Source organism: Thunnus thynnus, chromosome 14, assembly GCF_963924715.1.
Source record: "Thunnus thynnus chromosome 14, fThuThy2.1, whole genome shotgun sequence".
Lineage (NCBI taxonomy): Eukaryota > Metazoa > Chordata > Actinopteri > Scombriformes > Scombridae > Thunnus > Thunnus thynnus.
Genome location: NC_089530.1, coordinates 12,793,205 through 12,813,606, shown reverse-complemented (window position 1 = coordinate 12,813,606; position 20,402 = coordinate 12,793,205). Strand labels below are relative to the sequence as shown.

The following is a 20,402-nucleotide window of genomic DNA, read 5'->3' as shown; positions in this document are numbered from 1 at the left end:
CATTAGTTTGTGGACTTGCGTTTTGAGGCCTCAAGTCTGGCATTTTGACCAACACCATCTTGGATTTTTGGAGCCAGAAGTGATGAGAAGTGACCATATTTGGACAAAGGGTGGAGCTGGCCCTTACGCTAGCTGCTAGCTTGCTTAGCACGGTGTATTTACAGTCTATGGTTAACTGTAATAATGCTAATGCTAATTTTCGCTTGTGAAAAACATGCTTAAAACCATGAAAACAAAACCTACCAAAAAAACGGAATATCTGACTCCTTAGAGGGCTTTTTAATCACAACCGAACGCTGAACAAGACTTCTTTAGGTGACCAAAATGTTACAATTAACTTTCATGAACTGAAATAGCGACAACTACGCCTACACTCTGTGAATCTGGGGTTACGCTTTGGTTACGTTACCTAACTAACATTGCTGCCGCAGTAGCGACTTGTCAATCACAACGTAGCCACGCCCTAAACCATACCCTGCTTTATTGTCAAATTAAAATTTTTACAAAGTGAACATCATGCTGTATTGCAGAAGACTTGAAACTAGCGATTGAGACCATAAACTCATTAGGAAGCTGTTAACTAAGATGTTAACAGTTGTGAGAAGTGAGAAGTAGGGTCATTTTCTCATAGACCATTCCATACAATCAGACTTCTTTTTGGAGCCAGTGGAGTTGCCCCCTGATGGCCATTGGAGAGAATGCACTTCCGCATTGTTTCACTTTTCAGACCCAGAACTACCCACTTGGTCTGCACCCATGGATGTATTATAAGAGCTCTTATTATACATTCATGTCTGCACTAACTTCTGGCTCTTTTTTGGCTAAATGCTTTACTATAATCTGTCTGCTGTTTGGAGCTGGGCAGGTGGTGTACAGTGGGATTTAGAGCCGAAAGCAATGCCGATTAGAGAGGTGAGAGTGAACCAAAAAATTTAAGTTGTGGGCCAGAAAACTTAGACAATGAACTGAAAGACATTAAGTTTTCTTAGGGACGAATTCTTGTGTAGAAAGTAGTTAAAATGAAAACAGCTGACAATGAGGTGTGTGGATTATCCAGAGTAACCAGGTCATTGTTTCTGGAAATAAAAGTTGCTACAGAATTTTTAAAATAGAATTTCTCAATGCTGTGAGCACCGCAAATGAAATTCTATATACCTTGCCTATATTGGGGTGAAGGCAGAAGTCAGAGAAATTGAAAAACAAGGTAACATATGTACTGTCCCAATGTGCTGGAGTACAGAGCCAAAGCAAAATTGTCCTGCTCTGTAAATCTATCATAAAATCTGTTATATGTGATCTCTAGTTTTATTCCGTCCCTTAAGAGCATCTTAATGATGACTACAGGCATTAAATGAACAGGCTACCCTTAATGAACTACCCAATGGTTTTTCATACTCATAGGAAAACCACCAAAAATATAAATAAAAATAAATGTAAAAAAGAGGAAATGGCCCATTTGCAGGGAGCAACAATTTTTGATTATGTCTGACCCCCATTGAAGGCACACCAACACAAAGTATCTAAAAGGAGGTTTTAGATTAAGCACATTCTCAGTGGTCTAATGGAACAAGACCGATGGAGAATAATTAGGAGCTATGGGGCATTATGGAGCAGTCTCAGGTGTTGTAAAAAAATAAAGACGTTTGAGGACACTGAGCAATAGAGAGGCAAATTAGACCAGAACCTGTCTGTCTGAGCAATGCGTCCACATACTCACAATGATTAATGAGCTAGAATTGGATTACTACTGTCTGTAGCCATATCCCTCCAATGATGTTTTGTTATTCTCTTTGTTTTTTCTATTAATGACAGATTTTTTATGCATAGAAATATGTAGACCAAAGAAAGGAAAGACCTTTTATGCTGTGACATGCAATGCCTTTTTTTTGTTTAAAGCCTGATGTGCTCAAAAGACCATATAGCATCTATTCATTTCCAATGTAATGTTTAATATTGTGCCAGTCTGAAGCATTTGTCAGTAAAAATCAGTTGAATTTACTAATTAATGCATCATTAAAAAACTACAACATACTGAAATAACAATATAGTATATTGACTGATTGTTGCACCACTTAGATAAGATTAGCTGCAATAATATTTAATGGACTTTATTATGCTTTTATTTCAGTGTCAAGTCATAGAAAAACTACGTATCACTGCTCTGCTTTAGAAACATCTTCAGTCTTTGTTCATACTGTAACATCCATTAAGGTGCAGCATGGGTCGTATTTTGTGGGCTTCTGAGTATTTCATTATGACTGAAACATTGAATTACTTACCTGATATCCGCCAATTACACTCAAGCACAATCCCTCATTTAGGCAGTTGATATTGAGCAGCCTGCAGTAGTCAATTACTTCTTCACAATTCTTCCCGGAAAACCCTCGCAGACATCTGTTGAGAGGAGGTCAGTGTCATCAAAATCAATTCACCCTGAGCCTTGAGCACTAACAAGCCATATTTTTCAGTTACAAGATTCATGGGGTTATAATTTTGTTTTCTGCGGGACCAGTTTGTGATATGGACCTGGGTGAAATAGTTTGTGCAATTTATTCTTGCCATACTGTGTATTTTGACCTGGATTGGCACATGGGTGGTTATAACATATCAGAACAAATTACAGATACTACTTTCCTACAACTTTTACAAATATTTTACTGAGGCCTAAAAAATTAAGTCTTATATAGTCCAGAACACAATTTCATATAAATCCCAAGTGTGAATCACACCCCCCCCAAAAACATCTAAAATATCTTGTTTTTTTAGGAAGAGGTGTCACATGGGTGTTGGATGAAAATCTATAGTATTATACAGCCGTATTCATAGGTGTTTTAATCACTATACAAGTTCAGGTTGGATACAGATTTAGTTATGGACAAACATTAGCACTATCTAAGTACTAGCAGGAGTTCCAGTCTGTGTTTAAAACAGGTTTCAGTGTGATGATAAGTATCTAGAGGGCATCAAAGGCAGACTGTAATCTAGTAGAAGCCGGTATCAGCCAAGAGGCTTCATGAAGCAAATGTTTTAATACCAAATGCTTATACTGGTTTAGAGTGGAGCCCCTACAATTATAGATTTATGCTGTGTTGAAAACTATCATTCCAATAAATTTGAATAAGATTATATAATTTTTTTAAATTTAAAGGATAAGGGCTGGCGTTATTGTATATTTTTCATATTATTAATAAATTAAAACACCAAAATCAACACTTTGTTTGTTCGTTTCCTAATATTTTTTGATTTCACTACTATTTCTGTCGCACTCAGACTGGAGCCAATTTGTTCATACTGAAAATGTGAAGCTTTATAAAGCTTCCCTGGCTCTCTATATTGTTTTAATATATGGTTTAATTTTTAAAAAAAGGTTTATTAATTTCGTAATACACCTGGGTACTATAGTTTTTATCAAATTTCACTCAAACAGGGGGATAAAGTGCATTTGCTGCAGATTAAAACAATTTGATGCTCAGCTGAGTGTTTATAGCAGCAGGACAGTTTATGAGGGATCCACTCAAAATAAGTGCCCATGTTTATCGTAATGAAGGAATATGTCACCCGGTGTGGTTCACTGATGTGTTTTTAATAGTTTTTGGACAACAATCGAGCTCTATGGCACGGAGGAATAAGCTACACCTGGCTTTAGCTGCACAGGCACTACTTGTAAGACCAGAGCTTTTAAGTGAAACGTAAATCCTAATCACTTTAAAAGGTGGAGGAAAAAAAAAAAAAATCAATTTTTATTCGTTCTCAGTGGGAGACATATTCACACGACATTCTAGTCATCTAGAAAGGCGACTATGAGAGCAGCCTCTATTAGATCCATGTATATGTTTCACCTGCAGACATAATCATCTCCCTTGGACACACAGGTGGCATTGTTGAGACACGGTGATGGGCTACACAGGTTCTGCTGCCTCCTGCATGCTGGGACCACATTACCATCCGCACAGATACATTCAGAGGCCTGCATATAGAGGCAAAACAAACCAGGTCACCCGTTAGCTTCAGAAGATAAGGTTAGATTCCACAATGGTACAGTATAGCAACAAAATCAATAAAAGAATTATTCACTGTAATTGTAAAATGTGGCTTGATTAATTCACATTATTATTTGTTAACTGATCTCTACAATTATATGTAATTGAATCAAAGTAGTCAAATAATAGGGTTTATTCAAGTTTTAATATGAGTTTCAGAAATGATGAGAAACTAATAAACACTGATGTTCTTGTAATTCATAGTTACAGGGATTTGAATTTCACATTAAGCTTTTATAACAATATCTGTGTCAAGCAGCAGCAATATCAAGCATTATTTTGATAAATGTCCCTTTTAGGCTGGTGTACTCTGGTATTCTTAGGTGGGTTATGAAAATGTGTGGTGCACTCGGCAAACTGTAATGAACAAAACAAACGTTAGAGAAAGACAATTAGAGCATTACTGTATTTTCTCTAGTGTATCCTCTGCAACATTAGAGGTACGACTGCTTTTGCAAAATGTATGACCACAATAACATTTCCAGTGAAAGGTGAAAATTGCAGTAGGCATCCAATTACAAAAAGCTTTTGAAGAGAGCCATTTCAAATTGGCACTTAAATATGCGCTGGGTCATTCAATCAAATTGCTAGAGGAAGCAAACACTCTTTCCCTTAGCTCATCTTCAGGAGGAAAAATTAATTGCTGTTGCAGCCTTCAGAATGAAGCCATCTGATCTTGTTTCAAGACACTATATTAATTTCCATGTGCCATTTCTTGTTTATGTCCCGCTGAGATAAAACAAATAAGGAAAATTAAGTCCTCACGTGCTCCCCTGCAGTGCAAATTTGTTCCTCCTGACATCCATATGACATGCAATCCACATCCACCCTGGAGTCACAGTAGAGGCCCCAAAATCTTTCTGGACAATGACAAACAAATCCTTCGGGGTTCTCTTTGCATATGCCACCATTTCTGCATGGATTTGGATCACAGGTGGCTTTGCTCTCACATGGTGGGCCTGCAAAACAGATAGATTAGTAGATTACTACACTTTTAGTCAGATTGCAGGAAGTATTTACATCTACAAACCATAATGTATAAAAACCTGTCAGCAGCTCAGTGCACATTCACACAATCTACATTAAACTATTAAACCCCAAGTAGCATGGAAACTGGTAACATGGGACAAGTATGAAATCACATCAAAGCAATCTGGCCAAGTTTACGCCAGAAGAGACATGACTGACGTGATTTATAATCCATGGAGCAAGGGCTGATTGACACATTTTATCAATAATTACACAGGACGGAGGCATGTGCTGGACCCTCCCCAGTCACTATGCATGTATAGTGTAAATACAGTTTAAGCAAATATTGTCACAATTAAACTAAAGGCAAGAGAAATTGGTGTCTTTGCTGTCAGAATTTTATCTTGGCTTCTGATTGATGAGCATGTGTGTCAAGCAGAACGCAACTGTCCATTTCATAAACCATCACACTAATTCCAACCAACCAAACCAGTTAGAAAATAATTACAAACACCAATATTTTATTAAGCTAATGGAAACAGTTCTCAGCACTGCATATAAAAGAGAATTGTATTGCCAGTATTTGTGTGCCTGATAGAATAACACTTCATTTTTTTACACATTTCATTTGAGAGAAACTAAATGTGCAGTGAAAAATGTGAGAAATGTCCTAAACGGCTAACACAATGAATGATCAGGTGTGTTTCACATAGAAACTAAAAATGCATGGATTCACTGGAAGCTATAAACTGGTTGTTGGGTTTGTGTGCCCGCCTAGTGTTTTCTCCTGCTTAGTCTTTGTGATGGAGAATCGCCTCCATCTCAGGGTGTTGTATTTCATGCTGTGTGTGTTTGTAGAGGTTTCCTTGGTCTGCAGCTGCCATCCAGTTAAGTCAGGTCAACACATAGCATTAATATAAATGAGCACTTGGGTAGGCACCATAATCACATACGCCAGTTGTCTGTTGTGAGATGGTGCTGTAATACATAAACATAAAGTAATGTGATCAGTGTCACTCATCTGTGTTCTGGTCAGGATTTTGGCTATATCATTTTTGGCTATATTTGCCACTGTGTTTAAGTGGGAGGAGACACTATGCATTTCTTTTTTTTTTTTTTAAGTATTTCCTGAAACTAGGAACCGTACTGATATTTAGCTCAGTAAATGCCAATTGATCTGTGACTATGTATGTACAGACAGGTGACAAATTAAAGGAAAAACCTGAATAAATGAGTGGAGAAACATAATAAATGCAGATGCTTCCACACAGGTGCACTGCATGGTATAATTAAGCAATAACATCCAATCATGCTTTGTTGCATGTATAAATATGTTGAGCAGGCAAAGTTTTGGCCAATTGAACACCTATGGGAGATTTTGGACCAGCGTGTTAGACAGCGCTCTCCACCGCCATCATCAAAACACCAAATGAGGGAATATCTTTTTGAAGAATGGTGTTCATCCCTCCAGTAGAGTTCAGAGACTTGCAGAATCAATGCCAAGACGCATTAAAGCTGTTATGGCGGAACGTAGTGGCCCAACTAAGACATTTTATGTTGGTTTTTCCTTCAATTTGTCACCCGTCTGTATCTTCAGAACCCCCACTGGTGGTTTATACCGCACAAGTTATTCATTTGGGAGGGTATATAAGGTGTGGTATATAAGGACTAAGGACTAAGGAACTAGTAATAGTACTGCTGTTCTGTATGTCGGCACCACAATAGAAGTCCACATAAGCACTGAATTTTCTTTGCCCAAACCTCCTCAATCCTCCTCCATTATGGGCACAGATAATAGAACCAGTGAAGCTGCTTTTAGCCACTATTCTGCCTGACCGAATATTTAAAAACTATGCCTTTGACTTTTATTTATGTCATAATGTAATGCCATTACACGTTTATTTATCTTACTGCATTTAAGGATACCTGTTATTGCACTGCAAATGTATTTATTTATTTTTGTCTATGTTTATTATTTTATTTTATCTTATTTTGTTTATCTGATGTTGTTCTAATACACTCACTCACTTAACTGTATGTGAGGCAGTTTAAATTGCCTCTCTATCTAAAAGGTGCAATATAAATAAACTGAACTTGCCTTGCCTCTCAACATATCTACATGAGCATATAGATAGCCTATCAAATCATAATGTATCATGTCTCAACATGTACAACACCCTTAGTTGTCCCAGAGAAGGCACAGAGTTTTATCTTCTTTGTTATTAAATACGTTTATGCTTCCAGTACAAATATTAAAGAGTTAATTATATTTAATCACAACCTATGCAGCTATTGTTATTGCTGCTGCCACCACATATTAGTATTTGTATTATCAGTTACAGTACATTATCAAACTTATTCATCTGAAGAATATTGTAATTCTCAACAATTATATTATATTTGTTGATCAGATAAACTATGGAGTGAAATAACTATTTAGTGAACTTTAACAAACAAATAGCACATAGATAAATAATAAAAATGTTCTCAACCTGGAAAGTATTTCAATCCTCTATGTTCAGTAAAAAAGTTGATACTTATGTACCAAATCATAAAGATATATAAAGTATTTTCATGGAGGATTTTTCCTAAACTGTTAAGTAGTCAGTGCTGCAGCCCAGTTCATAAGCATTCTCAGAGATAAAGTAATTCTGAACTAAGCTGAAGCCAGTAGTTTTTTAAATACTGCAGTGCCACAACACTTCCACCGGCAGCAGCTTAACCAGAGACAGTGTACTGTAATGCCACAGTGACATTGTATGCAAAGGATAAAATTAGAAGAATGAATTCACTGCAGGTTCAAGGTGAATAAAATTTGATGTAATTCCCTGGTGAGGGTTTTCATTTTTGTGTTCTTCACAAGATGCCTACACATTTATCTTTCCAGTGACTCTTTCTTTGCATATCTTCTTTAATCCCCCTGCTGATACAAGTGCTCGTTTCCCAGAGGCTCCTCATAGCCTCCTCTGTGGGCATCAATCTTACTGTGTACAACTTCAGGGCTTGCTTTTGCTTCAGCTCATTTTCCACTAGAAATTGGGTTTTCATAACTGGTCGGCTAAATGTTGCACCAATACAAACTAGCATATTTCCATCTGTCACATGCAGTATATTTAGACACAGATAATAGCTGTAGCACTCCCTGCACTCAAGAGAGAATTTCATAATCTGGGATGATTATGGTTTAGGTTATGTTTGGTTTAATATATCTGTTTATTTTTAGGATGATTTGTATTTGTGCCAGCATTTATGTCTACCACAGTTCTAGTAATCTTAAATGCCCTAATTATTGCAGTGAATATGAACTGTGGCAATTCAGAAACAACATTATGTCAGTATCTAATTATATTGGTTAACAAGGGTAATGACTGCATATTTAGTTCAAATTAAACTTTAAAAATTTGATATTACTACCAACAAGATTAAAGCAAGATAAAAAACAATTAACACCTCATACCAAATGGAAATGGCCCTCTAAAGATGGTAATACCTTGCAACAAATACCCTTGAGGTAGAGCAGGGGGAGAGTCAAATCAAAAGAAAATCTCATTTGAAACGTCCCATGAGTTTGGCTCATTATTCTGTGCGCATAGACTTTGGCCTATGAGGGCAGCCGGTGCTGGAGCAGCCACTAACTTCCAGTTGATTAATGAGGGAACTGCAGCAGGGAGGTAGAGGAAGCACGAGCTCCACAGAACTCCCAAGAAGCTGATGGGACAGCAGGACACCATGACTATGCGACAGCAGCCAGCGGAGTCTGCTTACTTGAGAAAGCAGCGGCAATTAACACAAATTAGATAAAATCTGTAGAGGCAGAGGGTGCATGTAACTTGCCAATTTGTTTCTGATGTAATTTAAAAGGAATTATCAATTTTTAAACCAGACCAAGCCAGACATTTTTACACTGCCAATAGTTTTGTCCGGTGGTGTTAGTGGTCCAGTTACTTGCAGTACTGCACAAGAAAATAGGCCTATTCTCTTTCTTAGCTGAATGTCTGATAATTACTGACAACTTGGCTTAAATATTCTTTGCATTTAAAGCTAATACATTTTTTTGACATTTTAGTGGCTTCAACAGACAGAGAGTATGAATGTTTTAGGACAACTAAAGAAGAAATCCAAACCATTGGTGTTATGAATTTCAAAGTCCATTGAAAATTACTAAAAGATACAATGGTGTACCCAATCTGATGATCCAATTCATCACATATTCGGCATGGCATTCACCACATACAAGGGGATGAAGGCTGACCAATATCGCTCCCTTACAAAAATTCAAAGAATTGATCTGGACTTTTCATCTTGAATAAATTGAGAGATGTAGTCTGAAATATCTAATACGACCACCCTTCGTGCCCTTAAACTGTACCATGGCCTTAATCTGCTCTTGTAAAATCAGATGCCAGACAATACTGGAAGGAACCTTGAAACCACATCCCCAAAATAATAAGCTGAAAGCATGGGCCCGACTCTAAAAGCAAAGCTATGACACTTCAAGAATGCTGCCAGGACAAATTGTGCTCCACACAATACAATGAATCAGTGTGAAGAGCCACCTGGAGTTTTTTTTTTTTTTTTTTTTTTTTTTTTTTCAACTTGAGAAAGTTCATTGCAGGCTTGTTTTTACAGCAGACAGTGATATCCAGGGCAACTGGAGGAGTATTCAGGTCTCGTAACCCATTTGTGTGTGATACCCATTAACCTAACTGTACGTCACTGGAGCAAATGAGACTCGTTACCTAAATAATGGCTGAAGCGGTAATGTCTCATAAACAAGCTCACCAGATTACAAGTGCCACCCAGTGCCTTAAGATGAATCTTTAGCCCCAGTCCAAATCACAGAGCAAGAAAAACAATTTGGCTGCCAATGAAAACATGTTACAGTTATGTCTTACTCATGAATCATTCATGGAGGGAGGAAGTGGCATACAAACAATGCTTTGATTGAGCTAAATTGGGTATTGTAAGATGATTCGCAAGTTGAAGAGAAAAAAATTATCATCATAAAATGCGGTTATTTATAAGTATAGACATTACATGTTAAACTCACAATAAATTATATTTTTTGATAGGTTTCATCTTCTTGGACTAGGGTAAATTAAATAATGAAACATTAAAAAATGAATAGGTGTTGTTGCACTTTCACTAAGCCTTACTTTTTTCTAGCAGGCAATACCTTTTGAAAGGTCACAGACCTTGACCAGTATCAAAGTTCTGACTTAACATGCTCTGCAGAAACAATATACTATAAATTACCTTTAATTGATTGCTGTAAACCTTTCTTTTATCTTTTATAACTGCGACATGCTCAGTTAGCCAGCAGTTAGCCTTGGCTTTTTACAACCACACGTCACTGGCCAAAACATGAGGTTTTAAAGTATTGGATTTGAAGTGGCCGCTCCATATATTATGATGACAAATATAACATCAAGTGGGATCAAGTTTAAAGGACCAGTGTGTAAGATTTAGGGGGATCTATTGGCAGAAATGGAATATAATATTCATAAATATGTTTTCATTAATGTATAATCACCTGAAAATAAGAATCGTTGTGTTTTCGTTACCTTAGAATGAGCCCTTTATATCTACATAGGGAGCGGGTCCTTTTCCATGGAGCCCGCCATGTTGCACTGCCATGTTTCTACAGTAGCCCAGAACCTACAAACCAGACATTGGCTGTAGAGAGGGCCTTTAGCATTTTTTGTGAGTTTATAGGCCCCCGTAGGTTCTCCTACACACTTGGAGGGAGAGGGTGAGGAGAGTTGTATTCAGTTGCTTTCAATCTACAACCTAACTGCTAGATGCCACTAAATCCTACACACTGGTCCTTTAAAGCCCATAAGGAAATGCTGAACTTTTATAGATAAATAGCTCTTGTAGTTCTCAGCTTTGACCTTTTCCAAAGATAGTTGCCCCCGAGGCAAATGACACAGTTGTGCATATGGAACAAATTTTCCCCCACTGCCTCTGATTAATAGCATCATGAAAAATTGGCTGTGTATGATTCACCTGTCAGGGATGAAAACTGCGCAATTACATTCAAAGATCAGGTTTTGTTGTCATAGTGACTGGCGATCCATCTATATTATACCTGCAAGCAGCTGAATAAGGGTTGCTTACCAGAGAATCCTGTGTCACAGATGCATTTGAAGGAGGAAGATGGCATTTGAATGCATGTCCCATTTTCACAAATTCTGTCACAGTTCTCTTTCCCGATGACTTCAGAGCAGTTAACTCCTAAAAAAAAAAAAAAAAAAACAGCAAATCAGTTGACTTCTTCACAGAAACACAGAGATAAAAAAAAGATATGCCTAGATTGAAGTTTGTGTTCATGCACAGAACCCTGCTGCTATTTATTTGAATTTCCAATTAACTAAAAGAGTGCTGTGAATAATGCTGCTGCAAAGAGTACATGTCGGCAGCAAAGAGATTAAGAAAGAAGTCATTTGGAATTCAGGCTGTTTTAATATTAATTCTGTTTGCCTTACGTGTGAGTGTTGATCTGATAAGGGGCCTAAAATGAATAACTATGTGTCCAATAAATATGTAATTGGAGAAGAAGGCTGGCATTACATTTGAAGTTACATGTAAATTCTTTCAGTTACTTTCAACTAATATGACAGAAATTTCTGTCTTACGTATCAAATAGTGCATTCTTAATAAACAATTCTCTCAAGCAGACATATCAATGGAGTGCAGCAAATGTTTAAATGTATTTAGATGCAGCTCTGAGTTAAGAGAGCTCGACAAATGTGATGAGTGAGATTTGTCCTTACCTGTAAAATGTGGAGGACAAAGACATTTATATGTTCTATGGTTTGGATCTGTGGATCCATTACTTAAACAGACTCCTTTGTTTTCACAAGGGTTGTCCAAACAAACATCAAACTTTTCACAAAACCTCCCGGAGTAGTGGTGGTGGCATCGACAGTAGTATGCACCTTCCCGGTGGCCTGTTTGACAAATACCATTCCCCGAACAAAGTCGAAGCAGAGGAGAAGCCTGACAAAGCTGCGTTTTCACAGACACATTGAGCCTTAAGCCAAACTTGCACAGCTGTGTATCTCCCTCATGCAGAGCGATGAAGTAATGATGACCCGGGCCGAGCCACTTGGCCTCCACTTGCTCACTTCCATTTACATTGTGAGGGAAAAGAAACTGATCTTTCATCTGTCCAGTTATGGAGCAGCTTTCAAAGTCATCTTTTGACACGTTGAGGAGTCTGATGCCATATGACTTCAGCGTTTCATCAGCATCCATCAGCAGTTTGTCTCCATGCTGCAGCTGAAGTGGGCATATCTGAGGAAAGTTGAAAGCTTGCCCGCTCGACTCCTCTCCTCCCTGAGAATCCCAACACTCTGCAACCCTCCTACAGATGTTTCCTACGAGCGTCCAATTTATTTGGACGGACTGTTGTTTAAGGTGCCACTCAAGTGATGCCGGTCTGTTGCAAATTGTTTGGCAGTGAATCATGTGGACAGTGCAGCTCACAAAGACAGCAATCAAATGAAACAAAGATGTCTCCATGTTTCTTCTCTCTTCCTATTTAATCCAAACCGATCGGGAATTGTGTCATCTGGAGAATGGTTGAGGCAAATTATGTGTGTGCTTCATAAGATGCTCATGAGATGATGTTCCAAGTAGTTCAAGAAGTCCACATGATTGGAAGTAACCTGAGGGGAATAAAGATTTAATAATGATTTTGCACAAGGAAGTACATGTCTACAAAACCTATGATGCTTAATAACTTAAAACTTGATGAAAACAACCCTAGGAAGACAATAGGCAGACCGAACACTATTATGAAGATTGTTTTATTGTCACACATGGACTCATGGCTTCAGCAAGTCTAGTATAGCTGTCATAATCATATGCAGTGCTGCTGACCACCTAGTGTGTCACAGCAGCCTCGGCCTCCCTGAGGTTTCTACAGAGAGTGACAATGTCAAATAAAATATTCTCTCTCCCTTGCCGGTGCCTGATACCTCAGTGTCAGGCAGTGAGATGAGTTAAAGCAGACAGCATTGTCTTTTTCCCTCAGGCCCTTTTTTTTTTTTTTTTTTTTTATACATGTGCACGAGATAAAACAACAAAGTATAGAGGCCTCCCTGCAAGAGAAAAACTCTGCTCCTTGATCAGCTCACAAGGGCTGATATGAATAACTGCATGATGATAAGTAATAAAACGCTGAATATGGAACACCAATATCAATAGAAGGGGGAGTGATAAAGTGAATGAGATTGCAAGTATTGTCATGAGGGCTGTGCGGGCACCCAGAAGACTTAATTTACATAAGATGAGTTTGACTATTGTGTTTCATTGAACAAATCAGAAAGCTCTCACCTGATTTTTCAGTAACAGTCACTGAAATTAAACTGAATTAAAATTCAAATCAAAAGGGCATATGTGAAATTTGTTTGTGTACTATTTAGTTTTTGCAGAATACTCAGTAGTTTTCTTTTCATCAACATTTTAATATTTACAATGCATCATATGACTACGTTTAAAGTAAAAGGGGTTACCTGTAGTGTCAAACCTACAAAGAATTTTAACCCAAGTGTGCAGTTCCCCCTTTTTAACATCTCTTAACTCGCTACCTCGTCTTTTTGGCCCCCACTTTCAGCAAAAGAAAGTTTGAAAATTCCCATGAACACAACCTGCCCTACTACACCAAAAGCACAAGACTAACTGGTGAACATTATGGAGCTTTTAGCAACTAAAGAGCCCGATATTTCACTCAGGAGTAGGTGAAAACCAAAACAGAGCTAAAAGGAACGTGAACATTCGATTTATGTTCAGGTGAACAGGCACATTAGTACAAATGAATGCTAATGTTGCTCCGTGTCTTCTGCATGTGTGAACTGACAACTGTTTGCTCGCAATATTAATATTATAAGGTGATACTAAGTCAATGTTGTGTTCACACCTTCTTGTGCTGCCCCTGAGTGGTCAAAGACATAATTATTGCAGGTTCAACCAGGAAAGCCTCCTTTACATTTAATCCAATGTCTTACTCAGTGTCCTGGCCAAGACAGGCAGCAATAACAAGGAGTTATAGACTAACAACTTAAAACAGACAAGATGAAATATGTCGCAAGATCATAATTAAACAAACAAGTAATTACAAAATAAATAACATTGCTAATAAGAGTCATACAAAAGATCACATCCCGGAGACAACCAAAAGACAGTAGTCCAAATGAATAAAAAGATAATTGTAATAAATCTAAAACTATCAAACAAATTAGTAAGATCAACAGACCCAGATTCTAATATGCCCCAGAAACACTGGCAGCCAGAATAGCTTTTGCAGCAGTGACTTGAACTGTAGTGGCAGTAGTGTTGACTGACAGCAGTTGCACATCCTCAACAGTAATGTGATTTAAGAGGGAGGTCATAACTGGTACCGCAGATAGGTAATGGACTTTCATAGTAGCTACAACAATTCAATAATACATATAGTAATACAATGCACTTATTTTCACCTCATCACTAGTCATAACAAGAGCTCCGTTACCACACCAGCAATCCTGTTTCTCCAAGATTCTCTATAATCCAAAGTTGGAGCACAGACACAGACAGCTGGGATAAAAAAGAAGACGCTTTTATATCACCACGCATGTGACAGCAAACTGCCAATGTCTACAAGCAGCATGAGTAATAGATTGATGCTAGAGGAAACACTGTGACCAAGGGGGAAAAAAATGCAGGAGGAAATATTACCATTTTTTCTCCATTTCCACAGATACTGTATGCAGCAAGGACACAAGCTTGCAAAGCCTGGTGGATTATATTTTAGTCAATTTATTTTATCTTAATACTGAATTTTCACACTGACGTCTAATGCACTGCTGCTAATTTGTTTTAGTACAAATCAAAGTGAGATATCTAGAGGCTGTTTCAACCCTACACACTCTGCATGATGAATGCAATTTAGACCCTAAAGCTCATTCATTCTTCTTAACTGTGGCGTGGTTCAAATTAATTAAATTTGAATTACATTCAATACTCATTCATACTTTTACAGAAATCTATATTCTTGGTCAGCACTTGAATAAACAGGTTTTGTGGGATATTAAGATACCTTAAAGGTATTGATCAGTCGGGATTAACCTGTGGGTCAAACAGAGGAGTGGTTCAAATAATAAGGGCCACGGGGTCAGAGGCAAGGTCACGTATGTGGGGGTCAACTAATTGTCTCCCACAGCCTCCTGCTTTCATTACAGCTCAGTTCAACACACATTTTAGGATGCCAATCACGCAAGTGTGAAGAGGGCAATAGATCAAGGGAGCTGTGTAAATCCTCAACTGAGGGAGACAACCGGGAGGACACAACAAATTATCACATCAAACTGGCAGGTCTACATGTCACTTGTTGTTTGTCATACGAGACAAAAACAGGTTATTACAGCTGAAATCGATAAGTCAAGCAACAGGAGATTAATCAATTTTGATAATCAATTGATTGTTTGAGTCATTTTTAACCAATAATTCACTGGTTCAGCTTTTAAATGTGAATATTTGCTGTTTCTTTAAGTCTTCTATGATAGCAAAGTGAAAATCTTAAGGTTTTTGGACAGTTAGTTGAACAAAACAAGTGATTTAAATATGTCAATTTGACAGACTGAATCAATTAATCAAGAAAAATATCAGCAGATTAATCAATATATAAACATCAAGTAGCTACAAAATAAGCATATGTGCCATTTCACATAACAGTTTGATCATAAACTAGGCCACATCTGAAAACATTTGCTTACTTGCCATTTAATGAGAAAAATTACATTTTCTTTTTTTTTGACAGAAGAAGCAAAGTTTGGCTCATTAAATCGTCAGTGTGATGCGGAGACAGCGATGAAGACATTTGCTAGTGAGTGAGGTACAATTGCTAGTTACAATATAATGGTACTCATGCAAGAATGAGGACGCACAGGTGTAAGTTGAGGCAAAAACTGTTGAGATAAATAGTGCAAGCCTCCTTGTATATGGTAATTTCTCATTATGATTTCCTTGATTCAGAACTTCTAAGGCTCTGACAGCTGCAGTGACTGAATGTTGTTGTGTGTTTGTTGTTGTGCTGTATTTATGTGTACTGCACTTGTGTTTGCCTGCTCGGGGACTGGAATGACTTCTTGGGAGGTTATGTTTGTACTGCACATTAAATAAAGGTGAATAAAAATATCAATTCATGCTGTATGCCTCTTACACTGATAAAATCTGCTGCTTTTTTAAATATTCCCTGAAATCATCCACAAAAAAATAATGAATAAATCTCTTCACTTCAATGAAGATGCTGAAATGATTAAATAAGAAGGCAAAAGTAAATCATTGCTTCGGTTATCACGGCAGATGACTCAAGGTATGAGGAAGATGAACTTCATGACAGCATAACAGAGTCTGTGGTCTTTTTTTTTAAACTCACCAATGACTGGTATAGCAGCAGCATTATTTTTCACCAGGATGCCAATCCACTGTAAAAGCCCAGTCCTTTCTCTTTGAAAAATAATACAATCATTGGGAAAATTATTTCACCTGAAAAAGTCTCACTTCAAAGTAAACACACAGGCTTTAAATCAACTTGCACAAAACTCATTTCTCTGTCCACTCACTGTTAAAAAGTCTATTTCTGACATCACTGTGGAGATGGATTTAGTAGATGATGTCCCATTTCAGAGGAGGTTCAAGCAGAAAGAGGTCAACTGCCATCTTCATTAAGTGTGGTGGAATAAAGACGTGTTTTGAACATATTTGCAAATCAAAACCATTTAGACTCAAAAATTTGTGATGATGGATCATTACTTGATCATGCAAAACATAATAACTTTGATATCCTACAGCTAAACTTCAAACCCATAAAAAACTATTCATTTTTCACTGCTCCATCACCAGCAGGATGCCACAGAAAACAGCACTGAGCCATTGATGTCACTCGGAGCCACTGGAGGACTGATTAGCAAAACACCAGCAGGCTGCTGGCCGCAGCCGCTGCCGGACTGATCGCTTGTGCTCCCTGGGCAGCTATCTGGATCATCACTAATCAGTTATAACACTGATGAGCATCCGGGCCCTGCAACCCTGAAAACTAACCCCCACATCAATTTCCCGGCTCTAAGTGCAGTACTTGATGCCAATGGCAAATCCAATTTTAACTCAAATTTCAGCCCCGTTTTGTGAACAGCTAACATTAAATCACTGGGTAATAGCAAAAAGAAAATTGTCATTCTGAATTTCATCTCAGAATAGTTACATGAACATGGAAAGTTACAGTTAACTTGTCTGCTTTACCTATGCAAATATAACCCTTTTTAAAAAAAAAAAAAAAAATCTTTCTTTGTTCTCTACAACCTCAATGAACATTTCAAAGAACTGCAACTGCAGGATTTTTCCAAGACTATAATAAGTCAAAGCAGGTATAACAATGGGTTAAATGAGGCCAGAGCCAGCAGCAGCACAGCTTCGCCAGCATGACTTCACCTCTATGAATTGCTCATTTTTGTTTGAGGCAATACCTTCATCAGTCACTAGCCCCCCTGTAGTATAGTCTACAGTGCTTCCTGTTTATTTGGTGCTCTGGAGGAGAACCTCAATAAAGCAAGGCTGTGCGTCTTTGTTTGTTTGTAACACTTGTGCAGTGCTTAGGGGAATTGTGGTTTATACTCTTTCAGCCACACACAGCCTTAAGAGGTCCGCATAAAGGAAATACAGCAGGTCTATGAGGCAGCATGGGTGCATAATCATGATCCGGTTGTAGGTTAGGAGGATGTACATCCACAGAGCAGAAAATTGCTTTCTGATTTTCTAACAGTGGTGGCCAAATCAATGCATGAATTAAATGTTTTGTTCAGTGATTGTCTTACATTCACCAACACTGTGCTATCTGCACTTTGGAGTTAACGGTGTGGTGGTATGTTCCACTCACTTCAATCAGGCATACGCACCTTCACCAAAACCCCCCCTACCCCTGCTCCTGAAACCTCTAGTGCACTTGTTCAAAAGGTAATCATTCCCTCTTTTGTTAGGATTTTTCTGCACTGATCTTGCTTTTATGTGGACTGAAACTCAACAAACATGGAGCAAAGACCACGAGGAGGCCTACACCTGCCAAATCTGATGAACCTATCTGTGCAAAGTGAAAATAAGATGACAGAAGTGAGGTTATCAGGACGATGTTTAACAGCTTCTCAGGGCTTAGAGATTGATGCACTGTTCATAAGCGTTAAATTCAGTCCCACCACAAAGAGACAAGAATATAGGCAATCCAGCATTTGTACTGTAGATCACAGCTACTGTAACTCACAGATCTCAGTTTAGTTTATGCAGCAAATTAACAGGTAAGTACGCATGTAGGAGTCCTGAAGTGTCTGCTGATTACCTCTGCAAGGGAGGTTAAATTTTCACTCCTGTTCACTTGTTATTTGACAACTGCACAAGTACGCGTTATTTAACAAGTGAACAGAATGTCTCAAAAACCTCTTATCAAATTTCAATTACATTAGGTGAAAGGTTTGGCTGTCAGCTGCAAAACAACTGATTTGTTTTTGGTGCAGATCCAGATCCATTTGTGGATCAGAGAATGTTTTTAAAAATATTTAACACTGTTCAATAGTGCATTTTCATAGCTGTAGCATTTACTTGAATTCAAAATACAAACCTGGATCACCTTATTCACTTTAGTTCCAGATCCACAGTTAATAGATTATGTCAAAACATTTTCAATTATTAAAATTGTAACACATTTTGGGGATTGTGTGCCCTTGGCGGATGTATTTTACCTAATTTCATTTTCAAATCAACCACTACAAATCATATGAATGTCCCCCATAAAAAAAGGCAAATGCTTTTCATGTCTATAACAAGTAGGTCATTTCTCACTGTTGACCCAAATTAGTATCATGTACCGGGCAATATGCAGTGTTTGAATTTTGATCACCCTTGGCAGGAGGAGAAGGCAGCCTCATTCACTCTGTCACTGGGGCCTTTACAACCACCACATGGCCTCGCTGTGTCTGTATTGTAATTCATTAGTATGTGTATGGTGATATGCTAAATACTGTAAAGAATGTGTAATTCTGCTGTAAAAACTGCACAGCAGACTGTCCTTCCAAATGGTCTGAGTAGGCAAGTCTGTTTATCACAGTCAAAGGGAGTTTCAATCAAGTATATGAAGAAGTCCACCTGCCCTGGCCTGTCTGTTAGAGTGAGGGTGAATCTGACAGAGACTGGCCAGTAGCTACAATTGCTTCTCACACATTTAAAGCTGAAGCAGGCCTGCAGACAATAGGTCCGTATTAAATAACAGCTAAGCATTAAACTCAGCCGACGCGTCTATCTGCCCCCATTCTGCAAACGCTAGGCCCGGGATTTAGTATGGACGGGTAATCTGACTAGTATGGTGCACACAAGACCATCTGCTGCTGTATGCAGAACGCTACAGCCACGTCTCTGCTGACTGCTTATATCGTGTGTGTGCTGCATGCTCACCATTAAGTTGAGAAGGTGTTCCGCCCTGGGACGGCGACTTGTAACATCATTTTTAGGCGAGTTTCTTATTCAGAGGTGAGACGCGTTTCTCCCAGGGGAATATGACAGCTGAGCAGCTCAAGCGCACACAGAAGGAAACATGTTGCTAAGGAAATGTGATCAGACGCTGAGAGCTGAAGGCGTGTCTGCCTGCAGAAGAGATGGCCCTCTGGGGCAGGACAGGGCGGGGATTCAGCCTGCCTGATTGATTATTTAATTAGGCTAAACTAGATATTCATCAACCAAACCGAGTCATTATCTTGTGTAAACAACTGAAGCTTACGGAGCACCCCCTGGGGTCAGCTAGGAAAAAAAAAAAAAAAAAAATTGGGAGGAAGTTGCTCACTTAATTTTATATTTCCAAGAATATAGTCTGAAAATTATATAAATATTAAATCATCATTCTGAAAACATAGTCCTCCTCAATTAATATTGAGCCATGTCAACGTTGTGGGCTGGCTGAGGATCATGGGTAATGTAGCCTTTGGGCATGGATTTGTAATTTGAGAGCACTAATTACGGTTTATAAACCGTACGCACAGATTTCTAAACCGCGAGTGATTTACACTCTTGTTGATCTTTTTTTTCACAGCTGACCCTAGGGGGACTCCGTAGGGTGCCATGGCATTGGTTGGACAGCCCATTATTCCAAACCCCAATAGTTCGAAAAACTTCCCACTGGACCAAAAGCCCATTAGTCAAACGGTTCGTTATCCCAAAAACAAAAGCCCACTGCTGAAGGCCTGTTGCCCCGAAAAAATACACTCTCCCTGGAGTTTTTTGTCCTTAATATTTTAGTGTATTTTGACGTGCAAACCCTAACCCTAAATACTAACCTAACCTAACCTCCAGTGATTCAGCACCATGGACAGC

The 20,402-nt window shown here is 38.4% G+C and overlaps 1 protein-coding gene across 2 annotated transcripts in view; it reads right to left on the bottom strand.

Moving 5' to 3' along the window:
• The window catches only part of eys (eyes shut homolog), a 170,339-nt gene extending 150,333 nt beyond the window's left edge, over positions 1-20,006 (bottom strand). For both annotated transcript variants that reach the window (XM_067609895.1, XM_067609896.1), the window contains exons 1-6: positions 19,491-20,006; positions 11,786-12,682; positions 11,130-11,246; positions 4,806-4,999; positions 3,840-3,967; positions 2,280-2,394 (exon numbers count right to left, since the gene is read on the bottom strand). In XM_067609895.1, coding sequence (XP_067465996.1) covers positions 2,280-2,394; positions 3,840-3,967; positions 4,806-4,999; positions 11,130-11,246; positions 11,786-12,536 — 1,305 coding nt within the window. In that variant the 5' untranslated portion in view covers positions 12,537-12,682; positions 19,491-20,006. The remainder of the gene's footprint in view (positions 1-2,279; positions 2,395-3,839; positions 3,968-4,805; positions 5,000-11,129; positions 11,247-11,785; positions 12,683-19,490) is intronic.
• Between the last annotated feature and the right edge of the window lie 396 nt (positions 20,007-20,402).